At 32.9% G+C, this 24,131-nt stretch overlaps 6 protein-coding genes across 16 annotated transcripts; 3 read left to right on the top strand and 3 right to left on the bottom strand.

Moving 5' to 3' along the window:
* Positions 1-50: 50 nt before the first annotated feature.
* LOC122572872 lies at positions 51-386 on the bottom strand. Its single transcript, XM_043738468.1, has 2 exons — positions 275-386; positions 51-178 (listed from the first exon to the last, which is right to left on the bottom strand). Exons 1-2 carry the CDS (start codon positions 363-365, stop codon positions 51-53), a joined length of 219 nt encoding a protein of 72 aa, XP_043594403.1. The 5' UTR covers positions 366-386.
* A 235-nt stretch (positions 387-621) lies between these two features.
* Positions 622-7,081, top strand: LOC122572846. The gene is made up of 4 exons (XM_043738393.1): positions 622-976; positions 1,241-4,984; positions 5,060-5,273; positions 5,363-7,081. Exons 2-4 carry the CDS (start codon positions 1,268-1,270, stop codon positions 5,563-5,565), a joined length of 4,134 nt encoding a protein of 1,377 aa, XP_043594328.1. The 5' UTR covers positions 622-976; positions 1,241-1,267; the 3' UTR covers positions 5,566-7,081.
* Positions 7,082-7,183: 102 nt separating this feature from the next.
* On the bottom strand, positions 7,184-9,140 carry LOC122572852 (syntaxin-18). 4 transcript variants are annotated; one of them, XM_043738418.1, is made up of 2 exons: positions 9,004-9,140; positions 7,184-8,461 (listed from the first exon to the last, which is right to left on the bottom strand). In XM_043738418.1, the coding sequence occupies exon 2, from the start codon at positions 8,185-8,187 to the stop codon at positions 7,216-7,218; it is 972 nt and encodes a 323-aa protein (XP_043594353.1). In that variant the 5' UTR covers positions 8,188-8,461; positions 9,004-9,140; the 3' UTR covers positions 7,184-7,215. The 4 variants fall into 4 exon arrangements, with proteins under 4 accessions (XP_043594353.1, XP_043594352.1, XP_043594351.1 ...); XM_043738417.1 differs by having other exon boundaries at positions 8,872-9,005; XM_043738416.1 differs by lacking the exon at positions 9,004-9,140 and adding an exon at positions 8,528-8,855.
* LOC122572853 (coatomer subunit epsilon) lies at positions 8,900-10,767 on the top strand. The gene is made up of 3 exons (XM_043738420.1): positions 8,900-9,120; positions 9,316-9,804; positions 9,874-10,767. The coding sequence occupies exons 1-3, from the start codon at positions 8,989-8,991 to the stop codon at positions 10,180-10,182; spliced, it is 930 nt and encodes a 309-aa protein (XP_043594355.1). The 5' UTR covers positions 8,900-8,988; the 3' UTR covers positions 10,183-10,767.
* Positions 10,768-11,088: 321 nt separating this feature from the next.
* Positions 11,089-17,128, top strand: LOC122572849 (poly(A) RNA polymerase gld-2 homolog A-like). 6 transcript variants are annotated; one of them, XM_043738406.1, is made up of 12 exons: positions 11,089-11,557; positions 11,998-12,091; positions 12,627-12,770; positions 12,870-13,255; positions 13,336-13,538; positions 13,606-13,889; positions 13,962-14,130; positions 14,223-14,366; positions 14,446-14,574; positions 14,648-14,837; positions 14,916-15,031; positions 15,108-17,128. In XM_043738406.1, the coding sequence occupies exons 3-12, from the start codon at positions 12,630-12,632 to the stop codon at positions 15,269-15,271; spliced, it is 1,926 nt and encodes a 641-aa protein (XP_043594341.1). In that variant the 5' UTR covers positions 11,089-11,557; positions 11,998-12,091; positions 12,627-12,629; the 3' UTR covers positions 15,272-17,128. The 6 variants fall into 6 exon arrangements, with proteins under 6 accessions (XP_043594341.1, XP_043594336.1, XP_043594340.1 ...); XM_043738407.1 differs by lacking the exon at positions 11,089-11,557 and adding an exon at positions 11,782-11,920; XM_043738401.1 differs by having other exon boundaries at positions 11,998-12,770.
* A 118-nt stretch (positions 17,129-17,246) lies between these two features.
* Positions 17,247-24,087, bottom strand: LOC122572847 (regulator of nonsense transcripts 1). 3 transcript variants are annotated; one of them, XM_043738396.1, is made up of 6 exons: positions 23,588-24,087; positions 23,285-23,507; positions 22,375-22,652; positions 22,153-22,308; positions 21,485-22,078; positions 17,247-21,409 (listed from the first exon to the last, which is right to left on the bottom strand). In XM_043738396.1, exons 2-6 carry the CDS (start codon positions 23,471-23,473, stop codon positions 19,267-19,269), a joined length of 3,360 nt encoding a protein of 1,119 aa, XP_043594331.1. In that variant the 5' UTR covers positions 23,474-23,507; positions 23,588-24,087; the 3' UTR covers positions 17,247-19,266. The 3 variants fall into 3 exon arrangements, with proteins under 3 accessions (XP_043594331.1, XP_043594332.1, XP_043594330.1); XM_043738397.1 differs by having other exon boundaries at positions 23,285-23,523; positions 23,613-24,087; XM_043738395.1 differs by having other exon boundaries at positions 23,613-24,086.
* Between the last annotated feature and the right edge of the window lie 44 nt (positions 24,088-24,131).

The raw sequence follows: 24,131 nt of genomic DNA, 5'->3' as shown, positions 1-24,131 counted from the left end.
GTTTATTGAAAATCGTGATAGTACATTAATAAGAAGGTATTCTTTAATAACTAAGGATTATCAAACTTAGTATTCGAATCGATACTCATATCAGTCATTTGTTTAAGCGATTCGAAAATTTCAAGACATTCTGGAGTGTACAACTTTAGAAATTCTAGTTGCAATTGAGCGCATTCGACTAAAAGTGAAAAAGATGTTAAAAAGACTCTTTTTATTATAGAAACAATTAATATATTAGCTGATAGGAAATTTCCTCTCTAGTATTAGAATATACCTCTCCATTTTGATATTACTTCCAATTTCTTTTTTAACTCCAAATTTAATTTATTTATTTCCTGGATAATATTTACATTATCATCCGACATTATTTCAGAAATAAAAATTTGTAACTAATATCTTTTTTCTTTTAAAATAAGAAATATTACAAATTAATTATTTTGACCACTCTAGTCGTATTAATTGAAATCAAAGATAGTCACGTTAACCCTAGTCACGCGTTCTGATTGGTCAGAAGGAAATTCGTCCACGAATAGCGATTATACGGCATAATATACATTACGCCGTTCGTAAGAAGCGACGCAATTGGTCAATTCGTAAATGTGCCTTGTTACCTAGCCGCGAAACCCTGCAAATCTAGAATTACATAATCTATGATTACTAAAAGTGGCGATGGCGTTTTATGGCCAGTATTGCTTTGTGTCTAAAAAGTGGGGTTTTCGTGGTATTTTCTATGGGAGACCGGTTTATTAATGTAATTTTTGAGATTAGTAATAAAAAGAAGTGCGTGATCAAGACGAGTACGAGGTACAAGGTTAGAAAGGGCAAGTGTGAAAGTAGCGGGCAGAAGGAATACATGAGCTCCCGCTTTCGACGGCCGGCGAACATATTTATCTTCGACAGCAAATGTAATATTTTGACAAGGAGGTACAAATAATTCAATTGAAAAAATACGCCTCATTGTGCGTAATCAATTGTGGTACGTTTCACTTTTTATAACTTGAGATTTCCAAGAAATTTTCGTGATCACATGATGTTCCCGCCGTAACCTTCTATTCTCGTTGTAAACACCGTATTGATATATAGGGTGTCCTTGAATTTCGCTTCGATCTTTTTTTATGCTTTATCTCGATTTTTATGAATTAGCAATTTGAATTTATTCATTTTAAAAAACATAACTTTAGGAGTTATCCATAAGGGGAATTAAATTAATAAATTTTCATTGATATGTTTTTAATTTCAGTGTGTTAGTAAAAAAAGGGTAAAAAATATGTCAGAAATAGAAAAGATAGAAAATAGTACAATGGAAAATCAAGATATATGTTCTGAAAGTTTTGAAAACAGCAGGGTTTTGGTACCTAGTGAAGCCAATAGTTTGAATGAAAGTCAAGATTTTCATCTAATAGATACAAGCGATGATGAATCGCAACGAAATTTAGAAAATACAAAAGATGAAAAAATATTATCTTTTGTCTCTGGTAATAATGCAGGATCAACTTTGAATGAAATAAAACTAACATCTGAGCATATAGCAAAGCTTGATGTACAGAATGATGATGTTATAAAAGTAGAAGATACGCAAGACGTTGAAGTTATGAAGGAGAAGGAAAAACAGAACATGGAGCCATCTAAAAAAGAAGAGGAGGAAGAGATTGATGAAAGTAGTACCTTAGAGAATAAAGAAAAATTTTTTGATGATGAAAATGAAGAAATAATACACTGCACACCATCTGAAGCGTCTTCACCATCTAAGAAACAAGGTGGTGCTAATATAATAAGTCTAAAACGTAAAATAGGTTCATTTAATGAACCACCTACAAAAATTTTAAGAACTGCATCTAGGGAAGATGTATCAGTGCCTGAGAAACTAGTACAGGAAGAAGAAGAAAGTTGGAATTCGTTTAAATCTGATGATTCCCATCATGAATTTCCTAAAAATTGCTCTAATACAAATATCATAATTGCAGAAACTCAGGATGTTGGAGAAGATGACAATATGAAAGAAATGGTAGAATTGTCAATATCATGTAAAGAAAAAGATAGAGATGAAAACCACCCTGAATTGGAAATGAAAGATTATGAAATAGATAAGAACAAAAATTTTAATGATACATCAAAACTACATCAAACTATTACAAAGAGAGACCTTAATGAAGAGACATCAGAGGTAAAAAATGTATCACAATCTAATGAAAATAGAGTAATACAGGTTCAAACAAAAGAGAAGGACTGTGCATCTTCCCTAAAAACTGTTGCAGTTGAGAAATTAAAATCGGATTTGAACAATAAAAATACAGATAGCATTAGAGCAATTGAAGCGAAAGATAGTAAGGTAACATACAGTGAAAAAGCAGAAGATAAGGAAAATGGTATTGAGCCTAAAAGAAACGTCAGTTCAGAAGAAAACAGTAGCAATGTTCAAGAAATATCAATGTCTAAAGAAGTATGTGAATCTCACTCTAACATGTGTTCTGGGAGCATATCCAAATCGCGAATGAGCATAGAACTTATATATGATAAAACTACTGTTCACGAAGCTAAGCCGAAATCCAAAGAATTAGTAGAAATTGATGAGGATGGAGAGAAGATAGTATTGGATTCGTCTCAAGAAGATTCTGATGGGAAAGCCGAGAGTAAGAATGTCCTAGATAATACAAAGTCTGATACAATATATAAAAGTTGCTACGACAGTAAAAATAGTAGCGAATTTAGTTATAAATCGGTAGAAAATGCTAAAGAATCATCCATTGATTCGGTTAAATCCAATGGCAAATTGGTAAACGGAAGTAGTGAATCAAAAAAATGCGATACCGACAGTACAGCTAGTTTACAATCAGACACGTTTAACGATATGCCAGTTCTTGATAAAGCAGATAACATTTCCACATCCATACATAATATAAACAAACAAGTTAAATCAATTTCTATACTTAAAGACAGCGATCATGCTGACTTATTAAGTGTAAGTGACAATGAGCCTGATGTTTTTATAGTAGATGATAAAAGTAAGTCGAACTCGATTCACAGTAGTTCTATCACAAAAGCCTTACAAATGGAAAAAGAAATTGGTATGTATGTTAGAATGAAATGTTTATTACACATTGATGAAGGTACAAAGGAATTTCTAAGTAAAGAAATCATTGGCGTACAATGTGAGACTGTTGCTACAGAGTCCACTTTAACCAGACAGAAAAACAATGATACATCTGCTTCATTGGCAGACATTTCTGGGAATGACAATAAGGAAATATCTCCTGGATCAGTAAATAGTAATCCGCAATTGTATCAACTGAATCCTTCCAGGCTTTCATTTGCTTCAACAATCAGCTTAAGTTCCGCATCTAGCGCCGCTTCACTGGCAGCCAAGCTTGCGATTAGAGATAGTACACATTTCTCGTTACCGAGAGTACCGGCGAAACATGCGAAAAGACACGGCCAAGATATTCATTCGCTGAATGATAAACACGCAATAGATGAAGCGTACGAACGTCTAAGCAAAGAATGGCAAAACAGTCACCTTCTTACAACAACTATTTTAAACTTTGCAAATACCGAACTCACTGGAGTTGATGCATACAATGTTAGCAACGAGAGGATAGACGACCAGTTACAAAAGATTCGGTCTTCTACGCCAGAAGTATCACAAGACATAGTTCAGTTACAAACTCCTAAAAGCACAAAAAAGAGCAAAGCAGTAAAGAGGCCAAGAAGTAAAAGCATCAAGTCAGATAATCAGTCGAATGGAGTGAACAAGATTTCAAAGGTATTAAATCTCGCAGAGAGCATTAATACACCGAATAGAAAAAAGAACAAAACGGAACAAATGGATAATATATCGAGCACTATAAATGTTTCAACGAAATCCGAATCGCATATGATAGCAGATGAATTAATTGGTAAGGATGTATTCGCTAAATGGTCCGACAATAATTATTATCCTGGTACAGTTATCGATAAAATAAAGACGAAATATAAGGTAAACTTCTATGATGGAAAAAATAAAGTACTTATAGAAGACTTTGTTATACCGATACCGAAAGTTTTGAAAGAGGGTCTATCCGTGTATGCCGCTACCAAGAATTACGATTATGGATCGTGCGGTATAATCATCAATGTTGAGATTGTAAATAACGAAGTATATTACACAGTAGAGACAGATGAAGGAGAAAAGCTAGAAGTTCAAATCAAGGATCTCTCTTTATCAGCTGATCAAGCTCAAGTGTTGAAAGAGGAAATCAATTTGGGAAATAAGAGTCTTCCATCTACGCCAAAGCATTTAGGGCAAATAACATTAGATAATATGATTGATGGAAAAAGACGTTCGAAACGAATCGCCACTCCCAGTTTTTCTACTCCTAAATCTAAACTAATTCAGACTCCTACAAATAAAATTGAAGTAGAACCATCTGTATCGGGTGTAACGTCTTCGATTAAAAAAGAGAAGAAGGTACCCTTTGAAAGCGATGGCGTTTCCAGCGACTCTAATGTTTCTGTTAAGGACGAAGTCTTTTCTATTGGAGTACAACCCGAAATAATTGGAACCCCGTATGAGCAAGTTGTAAAAGGACCACAAAATCGAATTAAAAGCAAATCGAGAAGTAAAAAAAAAGTAGACGATGAAGAAACCATTGCAATGTTTGGTCCAATTCCGCATACAGATTCGAATCTGTTTGAAGGCATGTCTTTTCTTCTTACCTGCGCATCCGTAGAGACTATCGATCGATTTCAAGATGATAAAGATTCAGATCCAGGAACTGAAGATGAGATAGAATGGTCAAAAAAGCCTTTTATAAGAGATAGATTAAACAAGCAAATAGTAGCAGGTGGCGGAAAAGTCTACAATGACTTCAGTGAAATCCCTCAAGACGAGTACAAAAATACAAAACTAATAACGAACGTGCCAAACACGACTGCGAAGACTCTGTTGTGTCTTTCAGTCGGTATACCTGCTTATAATCATAATTGGATAATAAGATGTTGTCAGGAGGTAAGTATTGTAATTCTAGTACTCTTATACAAAAATTTATTATTTTTTGTAGCTTATAATTGTCATATTTTACAGGGAAAATTTGTAAATCCAGCAGAAGATGGATTACCAGCAGGATGGAGCTTAGATAAAAATTCATATATCGAAATGTTCCAAAGACAAAGCAACAAACCATTAACTCAAGTTGTTGTGATAATTCCAGTTGTAGAGTCTGAAAAACAATTTGCTCCATTTTGGCGCCAAATTTGTGAAAACGCAGGTGCTGTTATTATATTAGCGGATAAAGCAGGTATGAAAATTTTTTATGATGAAAACTTTATAAATTGAAAATATAATATTAAGCATTGATACTAAATAAGACTTTTTATCAATTTTTAGATGTAATGGAAAGTTTTGTACAGGGAACTGTAGTTCTTACAAATAGTTTGTGTCCATCCTGGGCAGTGGAGAAGGCTAATAAACTACAAATTCCATTACTTTCTACAACATGGATTGTCCAATGTTTGATAGAAGGGAAATTTTGTCCGTATGATGCAAGTGTTCGTTATAAATATAATTATAAAAAAAATTTGGTACATTAAATGATCGAGAAATTACATCTATAATCTCGGAAGCAGGTGAGATCCTGTTTTTGTAAATTACAAAAATCTCTTACTTTTACTGTATCATTCTAAATATATTTGATAAATGGAAAATATTATTTCTCTCGTTATCAGACACTTTGAAGCACATCTATTTGTTTATACATTTATCAATTGCAAAGTACCACTACTAGTTTAAAACTTTTATTTTAGTAGTTTTCCAATGTTAAAAATCTTTTGATAGGTGTCTGATAGAAGAATTAAATTAAGATAGCCAAGTATGATTCCTTAAATGAAATATGTTATGTAAAGTTAGTTTATGTTCAAAAATATTGAAACATGTTTTATATAATAACACTGTATACTGTATGAATATTTGGTGTAAAGATTTCTCTTTTTGTGATTTCTTATTATACAGAACTTACATATGCTTATTACACTGTATTGTTTATCACTTTAAAAAAAAGGTAGAGTTAGAATTTTGTAACATTTTGTATAAATCAAATTCTAAATCAAAAATGATTTTTGTAAAAAAAGAAAACAAAAAGCAAATGAATTGTAGACAAACAAATTTTAAAAAACGTTCCATAATTAATTTATAATCGCAATTTATGCGATTCCATATTATTATTTCGTTTACATCAAGATTTTTTATGCTGACAAGATTGTTTTAAGTATCTTTTGCGAGAGGCAAAAAGATATACAAATATAATATAACTAGAAATCTAATAATAATTCATATTTACATTAATGTTGTAAATAACTGGATATTGTTTTTTCCATATTAGCTCATTCACTATAATCAAACAACGCATTTAATTATACACGAATTATTATTATATTTCAAGAGCAATTTTCTCCTCATATTTACATAGGTAATTATGTGTTTCTAAAAAATAAAACAAACTTTGCGTTATCAGGAAATAGGCAGTTTGCTGTAAGAATTATTTTTGTATTAAGACGCGATTCTAATTTGAGTTTATTAGTTTTTATTTGGGAAATTCACAGCAAATATTAAAATAACTCTGTAAATCAAAGTTAATAATGGGTGGTGTTATCCTGTAAATATTTTTTTACATAAAATTATAGTGACAGATCGTAAAACCTATTTACATTACACTTTTTATGTACTGGATATATATCCCATCAGTAAGGAATTTATAGAACTCTTATTACTTATTCATAGCGGGTATATGTTCAGTAAAAAACAAATATCAAGCAGGTTGCCTCTAAATACTTCAAAGTAAGATAGCATAAATGATCTTTAAGTGATAAAAGGTACAAGAGAATGTATCTTCTATGAGCGTTTGCGATACTTTCATTAATTTACAGAATGACTTTCTGTTAAACCAAATATGAATAGGACAACAAAAAAAAAGAAAAGAAATTGTATGTGGCAATTGCACATGTGCGGATGTGTATATATAAGTAAATATATACTACAAATTTTATTATGTAAGATGTAGCTATTATGTAAAATGTTTGGGGATAAAATACAGTGACATATTTTGGCAAATATTCTGTTCATTTTCATTAATGATCTAGTAGGACATATAAGTATTATGCATATTAATATTTCACATATAGTACAACGACCTTCAGGATTATGTACAAACAATTGTAATAAAATAATACATTCATTTCTTTATTTTAAGGATTATACCAATCGAGAAATAACAGAGAAAATGACATAACTAGAAGAAAGAAAAGAATCCACACTCGAAGCCCCGCATTCCTTTGAATCGCTTGCCTAATTTGCTCATTAGCATCTTTTACGTTTTCCGTCGATCCAACGACATTCGTCATTAAACGATCTAAGTCCTTGTCTTGATCCAATACTTTTTCTGTGAATATTTCTTGCAGTTCTGCTATATGTACAACTTTACTTTCTATTTGTTTCACTTCTTCCGTTAATGTGTTAAGTTCATTATATAGTTGCTTGTTTTCTGCCTCTAAGGTCTGTATATCTTCAGGCGATATTTTTTCTTCATACATCAGTGCATTTACATCACCATTCATTTCTTGTATTTTCATAGCACTAGATTTATTAGAATCAATTTTACTTTCCTTATCTTCAGCTTCATTTGTGTTTAAACTAGATTTTTCCACTTTAGGTTGTATCTGTTTGATAGGCTTTGTATCCAACTCTAGTTTGGCAATTTTTCTTACCTCTATCGCTCTTTTTACTTGTATTGCTTTCTGTTCTGAGTAGATCTTACAAACATTCTTTAGGTAATCCTCAATTAATAACAACATAATTTCTCTGTGTTCTAAGTTTTGTGGAGAAACTTCAGAACCGGCTATTTCTCTTCTTAAATCCTTGATTAATTGGGAACAGGTACTCATTATTTTTTGTGCACCAATATCGATTTTATCACGATCTCCATCTGACATGCTTGGCACATTTGACAAATAGTTTGAAAAGTTTAGATATGCTTTACGGTTCTCCAATAGGAATTCACGTAATTTGGAAATTTGTGCAACAACACCTTGGACTTTAATAAAAAAGGCACTTTTATTCTTTGCCCTTTTTAGGTTCCGTGTATTATCATTAATTCCTAATGCTTTGTTACGAAGACTAACAGTTTGCACACTTACTTTAAATAGTGTACTAACATCCATTTTTAATTGTTGTTTAAATGAACTTTTTCATATATTTGGTAAAAAAAAAAGAATATCTTATTTTACGTTCACCAATAGCAGCTTTATAGCATTCAATAGAAGAAGATAAAGTTTAAAATAAAACTAATTGTAATTTTTGGATCATACAGGAATTGGTATGTATAATACTTTATAAAATTTATATATGAAAATGTCGTCTCATATCCCAATAAAATTGTTTACCTTACTTTATAAAGTTCATTGCATTATGCTGTAAAATATCACAATGCTTAACCTAAAAATAAAAAAGATCTTAAAGATACGAAAAATGACATCGCTTAAAAATTAAAAAAGAATGTACCATTAATGCGATAAATAACTTAATATGTATAGGCGTATGATACTATAATGAACCCATTGCAAATGTCTCATTTACACTACCTCAATGACGAAACAAATTGTATTATGACTTTTGAAATAATAATTTATGATTCGTACACACAATCGTTTGTATACGATATAATATATTTGCATATATTCTATTTTACAATTTTTTACGACGTTTAAAAACAAACATTCCAGAAAATATGTTAAGGATATGATAAACAGAAAATATGAAATTTAATCATTAATGCACGAAACTGTATTTAAAATCGAAAAACGTATACTTGAATTAAGTCGTTTAAGTTAAAAGAAAAGACTAACCTTAAAATTTGGAAAAAATAATCAAATTGAAAAAATATATAAAATTGAATTATTTTCATGGAACGAAGTAGTCGGTATTGCAGTACACGATTTTTGAAAACCGGAACACGTAGCTGAATGAAACAGTATTACCGAAATGACAAGATGGCACGTCAGCAGCAAGCAGATGTCGACGAACTTTTCGACGTGAAAAATCACTTTTATATTGGAAACTATCAGCAATGTATCAACGAAGCACAAAAAATAAAGGTTTGTTTGTTCAAAGTACATTTCCTTCAAATGATATCCCTGCTTCTTCTCTTTATTAAAGGTATTTTTTCCAATACCATCAAAACTGTTTTACTCTTTATTTCCATGATGTTAATCTAATTTTTATCCATGCATGTTAAAAATAAATTCTAGTTACTTAAAATAGAATGTTAATATCATTTTTTGTTGTTGTAGTCATCTTCGCCAGAGGTGACGATGGAACGAGATGTGTTCCTCTATCGTGCGTACATAGCGCAACGAAAATTCCGTGTTGTGCTAGATGAAATTAATAATTCTTCCCCTCCTGATTTACAACCACTGAAAATGTTGGCGGATTATTTTGCAAATCCTGCTCGCAGAGAGGCGATTGTCACCGAATTGCAACAAGCGACCAACCGCGCTGATTACGATAATCATAACTTCCTAATCGTTGCTGCAACCATTTACTATCACGAAAAGAACTTAGAGGCGGCACTTAGGATACTTCGTAATGTAGATCACTTAGAATGTCTAGCCCTAACGCTACAGATTTACTTAAAAATGGATCGGTTAGATCTCGCAAAGAAAGAATTGCTAACTATGCAGGAGAAGGATGATGATGCCACTCTGACACAATTAGCACAGGCATGGCTAAATATAAGCAGTGGTGGAGATAAGTTACAAGATGCTTATTACATATTTCAAGTATGACCATATATGTATTGCGTGAAATGTTCAATTAGAAGGCAATTTATTAATGTATTATGATTTTAGGATATGATAGACAAACATTCCAGTACGAGTATGCTACTAAATGGTCAAGCTACTTGTTTCATTGGGCTAGCTAAATACGAAGAAGCTGAAACAGCTTTGCAAGAATCTTTGGACAAAGATAGTAACAATCCAGACACTTTAATCAATATGATTGTCCTTTCTCAGCATATGGGAAAGCCGCCTGAAGTTGCTAATCGTTATTTGAGTCAATTGAAAGACTCACATTTGGAACATCCATTTGTTAAAGAGTATTTACAGAAAGAGATAGAATTTCAAAGGCTCAGGAAACAGTATTCTTCATCCACCTAAATCATACCGAATCATAGCATTTTATGAATTAAGATTTAAACAAGTATCGAAAACAATGTAATAATACAAATTCTAGATGCAAAGTGCTATGAGGTTAGAGTGCTATTGCAGGGTAAAACGCACTTCTACATGAATCCGAGTCCTTGTTCTCTGTAGAGGAGTATTTATTTCCTTTTTTTCAGTTTAGTGATTTTATACGAGGTATTTCACTTTTGCATGAAATTTTTACAGTAATTGGCAAATAAAAAAGATAGATGAACGAAACTATTTACAATTTTTACATATATAATTAAGAAGACGTATAAAAGAAATATAATTAGGTATCTACTCTTCATCCACTCTCTCAATAAAATATTTATAAGAATTAACAATATGGCTGCCATTTTATATTACAGTTATAAGACAAATCTATGAAACAAATATCAGATAAAATTTCAATTTGCATGCATTTTGACATACATTAAACGAGAATGTATGTGTTAATACAAATTTCATCTCACATATTATTACAGTATAACGACTTATTCCATATATGAATATACTGATAACAAAAAGAAGCATGAAATATACATTCAACTAAATGAATTTGCTACTATTTTCCTTCTTATTATAAGTAGATTACAAATGTTTATGCAAATTCATATTTTTCTGAACGCTTTGTAAGTGTTATAAGTAAATTGCAAATTCTTATGGATTAATGCAAAATTTAAAGATGTATAGAATATCCAAAGTAAAGTATATATTTTAATGAGTAAAACAAATCTTTACTTAAATTCTTTTTTAATTATGTTCATAAGAATATAAATTTGCATATCCGCAGTCTAGTTATAACTTTGCACATTTTATATTATATTTTATTTTGAATTTTATATATTGTACGTAACTTCTATATACTTCTACTCTTTAATAAACGTATAACATCCGGTAGTCTAATTATAGATAAAATAATCGAACGATCGGCAACTTTTCTCATTGCTCCTTTGGTAAATCACGATTTCTTCTAACGCCATCTGACGTTGCGTTTCGTAAATATCTAGTGTCAAGTCGAAAAACGTTTATTACATGGAAGAATTCGAAAATTTAAACGGGCAAGTTTAGTAAGTCGGAATGCGTTAAAAGTGTCAAGACTCTCGTGCAAATCCCGAAGACGTGATCACCGCAGGAAAATACGTATTTCGTTGTTTTGAAGATCGTATATCATTTACTGGATTCCGGCGGGAGATACAATCGTGAGACCAAGGCACTTTTGAATATCGTATCGTTCTTTATTAATCACTTGAGAACGATCAGGAATCACAGATCCGTGGGTTTTTTTCTTAGAGAAATATCGCGTTAGATCAAGAACAGATCTTTGTAACATGGCGACTCAGAATAGGTATATCATCAATTTCTGATTATATTATTAAAATGACGGTGAATGCTAATGCTAGTCTATAATTGTCCATAATTTTGATCTCTGTTGTTGCATCGTCTTCATCGGTTTTCCGATTCTTCTAGTTTTCCCATTTTTCTTAATTAACCATTTTCCCTGTTATTTACACGATAGGTAGTTTTTTTCTGTATATGATTCGTATCAAATATAACTGATTGTGGTACCTCTATGTATTAAATATAATCTATAATCATCGTTACGTGTTTAGAGACAATTTTCTAATTATATAGTGTTATTACATATCAGTGTCTAACCTATAATATAGAAAATTTTTACGTAGTAAATATTATACACATACATAGATTGGTATACAAGAATTAGTAGTAAAATTATTATATTCGAATCGATGATGAATTTTGTTAATGATTTTTTTGTGTTTTCAGGAATGCACTTTGCAGGTCGTGAATTTAGACTCTTTGCTAAGAATTCGAAAAATAGAAGTGTTCAATATTTAAACGTCACAACGGCCGACCAAAAGTACTATCTACTGTTGAAATTAAATAATAATAAATGAGATACAATAAGAGAAACGAGTTCATGTTCAAATAATTAGGAAGGAATTTATTGAAGGTCGTAGAGAAATAAGATGTATTAAAATATAAGATACATGGTTTATATTTAAAGTGTTCTCCTGGAATTTATGTTATTTGTTCGACTATTAATCAGACAGTTAATATTTTGCACTAATTTAACTTATTTCTTTACAAATTATATTTAAAATGTTTAGATATATGCTATATATCCAATGAAAAAATACAACAGGAAAAGGTTGAATTTGTGAATGATAAATGTGTAGCTATATTTTTTTGTTAATGAATTTTATTTTCAAATCGAAATTTATTACAAATTTATGTAAATAATACTCACATATTTAGTGCATTATATAATATAATACTTGCCTTGTTAAGAAGTACAAAAGTTCCTCTAGATTTAAGTACTATATTTTGTAGCATTTTATATATTTATTTTGACTATGTATCATACTGTGTATCCACCACAAATAATGGTGCAGATAATGGGTGGCCAACAGGCAAATGGACAGTGTCCACCAATTCAACCACATACAATGCACATTCATGGTGCAAGTGCATTCCATCAAGCAGAATATGTAAAATATCACACAGATGCTTGCTCTCAGAACAGACATATGATTCAAGTATGTTCTTAGGTTTATTATATTTGACAAATTTCTAAATATTAATGTATTCCAATAATGGACTAAATACGCTTTTGAGTACAAGCGGTATCCTTGCAGACAGGATCTTATCCATTGGAGCTATTGATGGGGGTTGAAATACCATCTTTAAGGCATGTGGAGTATGTGCAGTCAAATAATGGCTCACAACGAGGACACTGGCAGAGACATGTAAATACGTCCAACAACACATCTCTTATACCTTCTCCACATTTTACTTTTAGACCAAACAATAACGGTTTGGCAAATAAAAAATCAAACTGGTATAATAAATTGAGTAAAAGAACTTCCTTTCGAGAGTCTTTCGTAAATAACGAAAAATACGGTAGTGATAGTGGCTTCAGTTCACGATCTCCCACACCGAATAAACATCACATCGATAGCAGTCGAACAGAGAGCTCGGATGAACGAGATTCTGTAATTTCTTCGGTAGAACAAAGTATGAAGTGAGTATTATTCATTTAAATAAATAAAAAACAATTAGATCGGTTATAGGTAATATCATTTTTCAATATGTAAAAATCAGGAAATTATTCTCTTACAGAAAATCACACAAGATACTTCCAAGTAATGTTACAAACAACAGAGTAGTGCAATATGGTATAATTTCAAATAGTCCTATGCACCAATATTATCAGAATCAAAGATCTATTAATTGCTATCCCGCTACTATGTCAACATCTAGGAGTCAAGTACAAACGTATCAGAATAAAAGAAGGTATCATTCAGGTATGTTCATATTGATAATACGGTAATTGATTTGTTCATTTACTTCAGAAATAAATTATAATTCTAGGAAGGAACAGTCCACCTCCTCAAAGATCACCTAGAAATAAAAGATACATGGGATTCTTATCACCCAATTATCATGTGTTTCCTAGATACGGAATTGCTCCAGATCGATTTTTAGCTAGATCACATTTAGTTGAAGTAACCCGTACACCGGATGATTTACTTATTGGATCGGTTTGGGATAGACTTTCGAAAGAAATTTGGTCAAAATTCATGTTAAATCAACAGACTGAGATTGTTTATAGGAATAAGATGATGCTTTGGAGATATCTTTATGTTTATATTAAGGTAATATATGATTATTTGATTCTGACTCGTTTACCTATGAGTGGATATTTAAGTTGAGGTGATCATTTTCAGACTGCTTTTCCAAAATATGGTTTATTCTTGGTTGGCTCTACAATGAATGGTTTTGGGTCTGATAACAGTGATGTTGACATGTGCCTTTTAGTGAGGCATACAGAAATGGATCAAAGAAATGAGGCAATTGGGCATTTAGAACAAATATTAAAATGCCTTAAGAGATGTGGTATGTTAGTTTAAGTATTAGTTTCACATTGGGTAGCAGATATTAATTTTATATCAATTCGAATTAATCAAATAACCTTTTTATACTAACAGATTTTATAGAACAATTAGAACTTATACAAGCAAAGGTGCCAATTCTAAAGTTCTACGATTCAATACAAAATTTAGAAGTTGATTTAAATTGTAATAACGCTGTTGGTATTCGGAATACTCATCTTCTTTACTGTTATTCTCGGAGTAAGATGATTATTAGATAAAAGATATTTTGTTTATGTACAGTGTTTTAATTTCTGATATTATTTTCACTATTTTGCAGTTGATTGGAGGGTGAGACCATTAGTACTTGTGGTTAAACTTTGGGCTCAATCTCAGAATATCAACGATGCCAAGAACATGACAATATCCAGTTATTCCTTAGTTCTTATGGTCATTCATTTCTTGCAGTGTATGTATTGGATTTACATTGTATGATACTAATATATATATGTATATATATATATTCTTTATTCTTTTTTTAGGTGGTGTTAATCCACCAGTTTTACCATGTTTACATTCACTTTATAAGGGCAAATTCGCACCACATACAGACATTCATTGCATAGATATCCAAGAAGAATTGAACATTCCAGTTTCCATACTTCGGCCTAAGAATCGACAAACTTTAGGGGAGTTGTTTGTGGAATTTTTTCGATATTACGTCATGTTCGAGTAAGTACAAAGAAAAAAAAAATATATTAGAGTATATTTCCATAAAATAAAAGTTTAAATAAAATAAAATTCAATTAGTTTCAATCAGTATGCGATATCAGTTCGGCTGGCAAATAAAATAGCAATAGAAGAATGTCGAAGGGCACGATCTTATAAAAATGACCCTCATCAATGGAAGTATCTATGTATCGAAGGTGAGTTATGTGATAATTTAAAAACTACTAGAGAAAAAAGATGTTCTGTACTCATGGAATGTCTACATATCTACAGAACCATTTGATCTAACTAACACTGCTAGATCAGTTTATGATCCGGATGTTTTTGCGAGGATTAAACACGTCTTCGATTATACATACCAAAACTTAAAAGAGCATCATGACCTAGCCAGGATATTCATCAAGGTGGATTCTACTTCACCCTATATCGTGACGTAATCACGTTTGTGCAGGCTGGTACAAAAATACTCACATTATCTAGTATAATTTTATATTTGAAAAACGGTTTATTTTTGCAATTGGCCTCTTTCGATATAATTCGAGGCAATTCGACTGATACCACTTGAGATAAAAAAGTACAATGAGGTAATTTTACACTAACCTAGAGCTAATATGCTCGTATCTTGTGATAATAGCCTGCGCTTTTGTGCAACGGCTCATCTGTTGCGTTTATAAGCTCGAGTTTTTCTCTCGTCTTGTTTCGTTTCTGTTTTATTTGCTTTTTATAAACATATAAAACCACTCACAGAGAGCTTTAATACGATAAAAACAGAATATTCATAAACTTCCTTTAAACGTTTAATATGAAAATGCAATATGAAAAAACATTCGCGATTCGATAAAAAATAACACTAAATCAAATCGAATATTCGATAGTACTAATTGTATGTATATGAATGAAACACTTTTTTTTGTACAAAAACATTATTATCGTTTTCAGAATCTTTTCAAGTTCACTTCGGTTCGTATGCTTTTTTATATATAAAGTTTTTTTTTCTCTTTTTCAAAATTCTCAAATACGAAAATACGGTGCCTTACACTTATAGGCTACTATAATTTATTCGATACGTAGCCTCCCATTGATCTAAAAAGTATGATGCAAAGGTCTTAATTGCCCTTGAGAATTACTTCTAGTAAAATCAAAATGGGTTCAATGCAATGTAAAAATTGAAAGAAAAAAGCATATATTTAAAATTAGAAGAATGACATGTCATCGAATTTTCTTTCGACTATATAAAATATTTATATGCAAGATGAAAAGTACTTATTCTTAATTTAATAAACATAGAGAACTTAAATTTACACATAAAAAAGCATTTTAAAAAATATCTCCTTGAGATAATGAAAAAAAATTAAAAAGCAAAAAAGATAAAAAATTGTTGTTCGAGAAAAAGAAAAAATAAAAAAAATATAAAAATAAAAAAAAGATGTTAACTAGATGTACATCAATATTGTCAACAATAACAGCAAAAATTAGTTAAAATCAATTGATCATCTTACTAACATAGTGATGATTAAATTCCGATTATTTATATCATGTGCCAAACAAATAAATTATTTTCGTCTTTACTTCGTGATTCACGCATTCTACCCGATATGTACTTCTTAAAAAAAAAAATATTCTCTATGAATAATTATATATTAAAAAAATTTGCAAGTAGACTGAACATTACTAGTATATTATATATTATTATATTTGCAATAGCGTTTCTTCTAAGGTGAATCAATTATCAAAGTTCCTATTTTCAATTTAAAAAGAAATAAAAAATCTTTTATTCCAGTTCTAGTCTAATTTTGACTAGTCTTTCATATGAAAAATAACATATTAGATATTTAACATAATGTATAATAAAAACATAAGGCTGTGTTAACAGTATAAAACCTGTGAAATGCTGTGTACAATCTTTGGGCCTGTGCAAATTGAAATATGTTATTTATAAATCAAATATTAAAATTAACAATTTGTTAAAAAAAAAAGTCATTATTTTTATCAAATTTTTCTTTCGTATGTACTAAACGATTTAGTCAAATTTTTGAATGATTAGCGTGAACAATGTATATCATATGTATATTGGCAGGCCTAATATATTTTTCTAATTAATTTACTTATTTTTGTAACTAATATAAAATGAAAACTAAATAGTGTTAAGTATCTTCTTTCGCTCAACTGGAAATTCAGAATCTCGTTTTTTGTCAATTCTACGCACATGTTATACAAAATTTTAAGGCGATAATATCAAATTTTTGTAATTTAGATTTTGTTGTTAAATAAAAACTATTTATATACACATAAAATGTGACCATTAATTAATCATATTATTATAAAATTTTATCGAAAGATTAACTTTAATCGAAAAGTGGTGTACAACATGTGAGGCTTTATAGGTTAGAAACGAACGAAATAAATTTGTTGTTTCTTTTCAAATTAAATTTATTCATTTTCTTAAGATTTCACAATGAATTTCCATACTATATTCTGCAGTTAGCGGTGCGCTGTTGGTCGGAAAGAAGAAAAGAAAACAATTTTGCGTCATATAATGTGTTGTCTTCCTTTTTTTCTCCCATTCTTAATTTGTTATGTGAGTCAATTATCAAATTTATTACCGCGAGAAGCCAGTATAAACAGAAAATAGAGAAAAAAGAAAAATAAAGTAGCAGGGGGTATATGAATGTAAAAAAAGAACAAAAAAAAAGAAGAAAGTATCTAAATTAAAAGAATTAGCAGATAGAACGATGCTTTAGTCAGTACATTAGAACTAATAAAATACTTTGAACACTAAATGGACTACTTTATACCGTTATAGATAAGAATAATATTCAAAATCCAAGTAATTTCTTGTTTTTTTTTCCAGTATTCTTTTTTTCAAAACTGCAGTTGTCTATATGTGAAAGATGCTGTTAAAGGATTATAATGTTAATGATTGGAATCAACATTCCCATTTTTTTCCTCTTTTTCTTTTTCTCATAGTACATTGTCTTAATTGTTTCAATGTACATTGTGATTTGTTACTTTTTTTAGTCATTCATCTGCAAGTCGTATAAAAGAAAAAACACAAATACTGAATGAAATTGTTTTTTTTCATTCTTGCGCGCTCTCTCGACCCCTGCGGTAAATAAAATATATACAATATATATACCGGTCTAAGCAGAAAAGATAGAAATTAATTAACATGATCAAAAATTAATAGGATTCCTTATCGGATAGCGTAATGTCAATTATCACGCCAAGCTTCTGAGAAAGGATTCCTCCTTCACGATGATACTCAAGTGTCGGCCTCATACTGTTTGACGACAATTCGATCGGCAACGTCTCATCGATGATGGTAGTTTTTGTCGGTTAAAGGACAAGCCAATGATAAGGATGGTCTTGTACTGTCATTGTTTTCTTATTATTGACGTTGTCGCGTGTCCACGCGTTGCAAGAACCGTATTTTTTCTGTTGTGATTTTCTTTCGCAGCTTACAAGATAGTGATCGAAAGAGGTCTATATGAACCATGAAAAAACACGATATTTTTAGAGTCCTGTAAAATCTCTATAGGGGCGTAATTCGTTTCTCTCTTTCTTTTTCCTTCCCTTGGCAGTAGTTATTCATCCTATACCTTTTCTAAGGAAATGTCAAAAAGACACGTAACGCGTTTATCAGAGCCAATATAATGCACTCCAAATCTTTTCTCTTTTTCATCCTTCACATCTTCGATAGCAAATTAAACATTCGCAAACAATACCATTTCCCCTTTATTTTCTGGTTTGTCGTTTAGAGATTCGTTTAGTATTTTTGTACGTTTTTTAGCTAATACGCTATCTTGGCACACTTCGAATTTGGTCAAGTCATGAAGCGTTACACGTCCCGTATCTCTTTCTTCATTTTTTCCTTTATTATTGTTATATTTTTTTGTGTTTTTGGTATTTTGATGTTTTTTTGTTTGTTTGTTTTACTTTGCTGTGTAATTCTAGCGTCATTCGATCCCCGCGATAAAACGGTACTTTTACGGTAAGCGCGTGTCACGGTGGTGGTTGGTAATTTTGGTGATAATGTCGTCTCCCAGTCTTATTCTTTTCTTTCTTTTTTTTGTTTTTGTATCTTTTTAATTGTTTTTATTGGCTTGTCATACTTGTTTGCCAGGTGGTTTTACTCTTTAACCGTTTTCTTTCCCCGTCTAAAACAGCTTAACATTTCGACGGTAAATGACGACGAGCTCCCCCATTTGTAGTATTTTTTTTGGTTTGTTTGTTTGCTTGTTTGTTTTAAAACCCTCTTTTAAAACGCCGACGACTGCGTGTGCATATACCGTACTCGATCGCCGAGCCGTTTTACCGTTTTGCGCAGTTAGTGATTTGTGGTTGTTGGTCGAAGAAGAATTGGTCGAACGAGCCTTCAGTCGCTCCCGCGACGCTGCATAGCAATTGCGTTGCTCAGCCGTACGATCTCGGCTCAATATGGCTGGGAGAATTGTCCCCCGGCTTGTGACTGTCCGGATTGATAAAAACCACTTCGATCACCCTGATAAGTTGAATCTTGTGATAATAATCCGTCCATCTGTGACTGAAACTCTCCGACAGCGAACGAATCTTGAGAAAGTTCCGCTTGACTCAGCCCGGGTTGAGAAAGGCTGAAACCTGGTTGTGACATACCTTGTGTCGTGCCTTGTGTTAATGGTAATCCTGGCTGGCTATATGGCTGAGTATTCTGTTCTGATTGACTTAGTTTACCCATTCGTGGGCCTTGTTTGTTCTTCGATAAAGCTGTACCTCGCCGATTACGTTGGTTTTGTCTAGCCTGTAGGGCCTGCTGATGCTGGTTATAGAACCGTGGTGGTACGTGTGCCATATTCATGAACATTCCCACTGGAACTGGTACATTGTTCATCGCTGCTTGAGCTCTTTCTGGGCTAATGTAACTAATAGTGTCGTGGGTTCTGCTGAAGATGTCTAAAGGTACGTTCCTTTGGTAATAAGGATTATGATTCTGCGTTCCATTTACCTGAGTACCTGATCTATCGTATACCGAACCTGGTATCAAAGCTTCCCTTGCGTCGTACATCGACGTAGACATAAAATGAGAGCCTGGATTAGCAGCATTGACGAGTTTCTTTGGTTTGGCGAATTGAATCATAGATTCTTTAAGATTGTTCAGTGGTCCTTCTACGAGAACTTTCTGTTCCTTATAGAAACTTAATAGATGATTCCATAATGGCTGTTTCGACAATACCTTTGGATTTCCTACGATTATGATTCCGTATTTCGCGCGGGTTAACGCGACGTTTAACCTTCGTGGGTCATTCAGAAATCCAATACCTTGATGTTCGTTCGATCGAACGCAAGACATAATGATTATATCTTTTTCTCTGCCCTGGAAAGCATCTACGCTAGCGACTTCGATTTCCTGGTACAGTTTTGAGTGCAAGGATCCTTGGTATTGCATGTATTGCACTAAATAAGCTCGTTGACCTTCGTACGGAGTTATTACTCCAATTTGTTCAGGTTTTACTCCACAACGTAAAAATCTTGTTGCTATTTTTTCAACATTCGATGCTTCCGTTCGATTTAAGTATGATGTACCACTTCCTGCAATTTCTTCTTGACCTTGCGTAACGTAGAAAAACATAGGTTTGTCAGGTGCTGGCCAAGGGAAGTCAATTTTCAACAATTTCCTCTCGTCCGCGCATACGCCATTTTGCAAAGACCCCTCATAAAAAAAGTTTGATGGGAATCGTGATAGATCTGGATGCATACGATATTGTACTTCCAATCTGAAAGGTCTAATTCCCAATACTACTAATCTTTCAAAAAGAGACTGTGATAAACCAGCTCTGGCAGCTTTCTTGCACATAACTACTGGCCCTAATTGACAGTGATCACCAACAAGGATTAGTTGTTTCGCTCCAAGAACAACTGGTACCATACACTCAGGCTCTGTTGCTTGCATACTCTCATCAATAAGAATTGAGTGAAATTTAAGTCTATGTAACCTTGGATCACCAGCCCCAACACAGGTGCAGCAGATCACATCAGCTGCCTCTAATAATTCTTTTTCTGCTGCTTTCTTTAGTAATCTATAACGTTTTTCGTCAACGCTAGACAATTCACCAGTCTCATCCTTTAGTTGTTGCAACTTTTGCAATTCAGTATTCGTCTCCATGTTCTTGATTTGATTATGCAAGGCAAGAAAGCTTACTGGTGAATCAATTGCTTCTCGTGACTTCGCACAGAGTCTCACAACCTTTAAATTGGATTTGTGTATCTTTTCTGTTAGTTGATCGACAGCCGTGTTCGAAGGAGCACATACTAATACAGGACCACCGTTTTGTTTGACGAGTTGATAAACTATCGTAGCGCTGGTTACAGTTTTTCCTGTGCCAGGCGGTCCCTGAATTAGAGACAAGGGTCTTTGTACAGCGTGTTTCACGGCATATACTTGTGAACGATTTAAGTCTGGCAGATTCGGAGCACTGAAATGTTTAGGAAGATGGCAGCGAAACAGAACTTCTTCCACCTCGTGTCCTAACAATCTATGGTATATGTAACCGGATACAGAAGTGTCGTCCACAGCAAATTTCCGCAACGCTAATTGCATGCTATTATAAAAAGGATGTTACGTTAAAAGAAGCAGATCCCTAGATAAAAATGAGAAGTGTCTGTAAACTACTTACCGATCGAAACTAGTGCTTTTCCAAATAAAATCAACGACGAAGTTACTAACACACTCCGTTGGGGCGCCAGAATTATTTTTCAATTCGATCCCTACTTCCTCTCCATAATTATCAGGGATCTTGATTACATGTCCAATTCCAGACCAAGGCTTGTGAAGTTCACCCAAGTAGCGAAGTCTTAGTTCATCGCCGTGCATCAATTTCATATCACCGTCTGTTTTTGCTAACATGAAATAGGCGATTGTCTTTTTGTTTAGTCCAACATCCCAACGTACTTCGATGTTTTCTTGCGTTTGAGATTCCTTTAAACGTTTATCATAATCGGCTTCTAATTTTACGAGAGGGCCAAATATGTTCTGATACTGGTATCCATCTTCGTACCGCAAAAGTACTTGTTGCGGTTCTTCATCTACACCGGGTTTTTCAAGATCTTGAAAGGTCGCGTCAACATTGTCTCGCCATAATTCCTCTAACTTATTGATTTGTTGGGCCGAAATTTGTCTGGCACGCAATTGTTCCTGTTCTGATGGAATTTTTACTAACCAAGCTAAAAAGGAACGGTCTTCTATCAATGGCTTCCATTGTTCTTGATCCCTATAATATTAAAACAGTTATAAATATGATAGTAATTTATTGCAATTGTAATTTTTTCTAAAAATGATAATTACCAATTCATATCCTTCAACGAACTCTGAGCCGCACATGGTTGGCGGCAGAGTAATACAACAACAGAATCTGCTTTTGCAGGAATGAAGCCAAGGACGAAAACATTTCTAACAGCACAAGAGTAACACTCAAGGACAGTTTCCCCCAAAGGACCATCTCTGTAATATAAATCTCTTATGAAATAAAAATCATTCTATACAATTGAGTTGTGTAAAATATAATACCTGTGTAAAGTAACTTCCTTATGTTTGGCTCTGACAAGGTGGTTGATAATGTGAGAACCAGATGTATTTCCACGTCCATTACAGAACCACTTGCGGCAAACATTGCACATAACAACACAAGATGCTTCATGAATACCACAATATTTACATGCATGTTCTGGCAAATCACGATTGTAATATGCTTCTTCTTCTTCTTCTTCAAACTGCAATTCCGCAAGGCTTTGTGCTGCTCCAGATATCTTCAACTCCAAAGATGAGCTGCCGCTTGTTCCATTAACCTAGAAAAGAGCCATATATGCATAAAAATTATCAATAAATACTTATTCCTATATACAATTAAATTCTGCATCCAATTTACGTAATTAATCTTTGTTTATTTATCGCTTATTTCATCCGTTTTTTTCAAAATCCTATATAAAACAATTATGCCATATTTTGTTTATAATATTGATATTACACTATTATTTTTCCTTTCATACTTAAAAATATTAGTTTTAAATCGGAAACAATTCAAACAATTCAACTTGCATAACACTATGAAATGTTCTTCATATAAGAACCTAACCTCTAATCATAGAAAAACTACTAATCACGTCGGGAAAACCTGATTTAAATATGCGATTTCTGTATTTACAACAATCCATACATCGTAAAAATCATATTTATTAGTAAATCTTTTCAAATACATATCGTTAAAAGTAAAAAAGGGAAGGCCAGAAAACTTCTGTTAAGGCGTGGACATAAGGAACTAATGTATGTCGGGAGTTAGTAAAACTAAACCCGGATTGAGGTTAGGTTGTATCCGCGTGATTGAGAAAGAAAACCTTGTACATGGGCAAACGAAGTGAAGAAACAAAAATATAGGTTAGAGATCGAACGTGGTAAACGTATGGTCAGTGGAAAAACGAACCTGTACGGGTTGGTTAGGTTGACTTTGGGCAGCATCGTGTTGCGAGGCCTGAGTTTGACTCGGTGAGGGTAACGTGAAATCAGTGAAGTCGAATTCGCTACCCTGTGTATCTGCACCAATTAAATCAGCTTCTTCGGTGTCTAGGAACGTCAGAGTCTGACTGCTGGGTCCGTATGCGTCGACGCTCATCCTGTACCGATACTCAATGTGTCCTTTTCGTGCCCTGCAAGAAAATAGAGCTGGTTCCGATTCCGTAAAGCGCCGAATACACCAGTCGTGATAAAATAACGCAGCACAACATACACAAGAATACGATGGTGTGATTTACCGTTAGCAAAATGGTAGAGAAACGAAAACCACCACGTAATAGCGAGCGAACTCTGAAACACTGCTCAATGAAAGAGGCCAAGACAGAATCCTACGCCATACTTCGTCTCGCGCAAGTCTCGCGCCCACCAACACCGACACGAGTATACAACTAACTTTTCTTCTTGCGCTCGTCGTGTGTTACGTCATCAGCTGATTTCCAAGTGCGTCCCAAAGAGAGAGATTGAGATCGAGACTGAAGGTTGTGGGGAATTCCAACAACTTTTCTATTTGGCAACGAAGATTGCCTTTCTCGCGTTTCGATTCTCCGTGACGATCTCTCTCGAAATTTTTATCGGTTAAACTCATTAAATGTATGATAAGCGCCGGATTTCGTCGCATCCCGATAGATGGCGACAAAACTCCGTTAGTACGGTATATAAGGTGTCTCAAGAATTAACGGCCAAACTTCCTCATGGATATATGAAGAGTATGGTAGGAAAGCCATAAACATAAGAAGAAAAGATAAAGATAAATAGAC

The sequence above is a fragment of the Bombus pyrosoma genome, linkage group LG11, assembly GCF_014825855.1.
Source record: "Bombus pyrosoma isolate SC7728 linkage group LG11, ASM1482585v1, whole genome shotgun sequence".
Classification (NCBI taxonomy): Eukaryota; Metazoa; Arthropoda; class Insecta; order Hymenoptera; family Apidae; genus Bombus; species Bombus pyrosoma.
The sequence above is the reverse complement of the archived record's forward strand: the minus strand, read 5'-3'. Positions and strand labels throughout refer to the sequence as shown.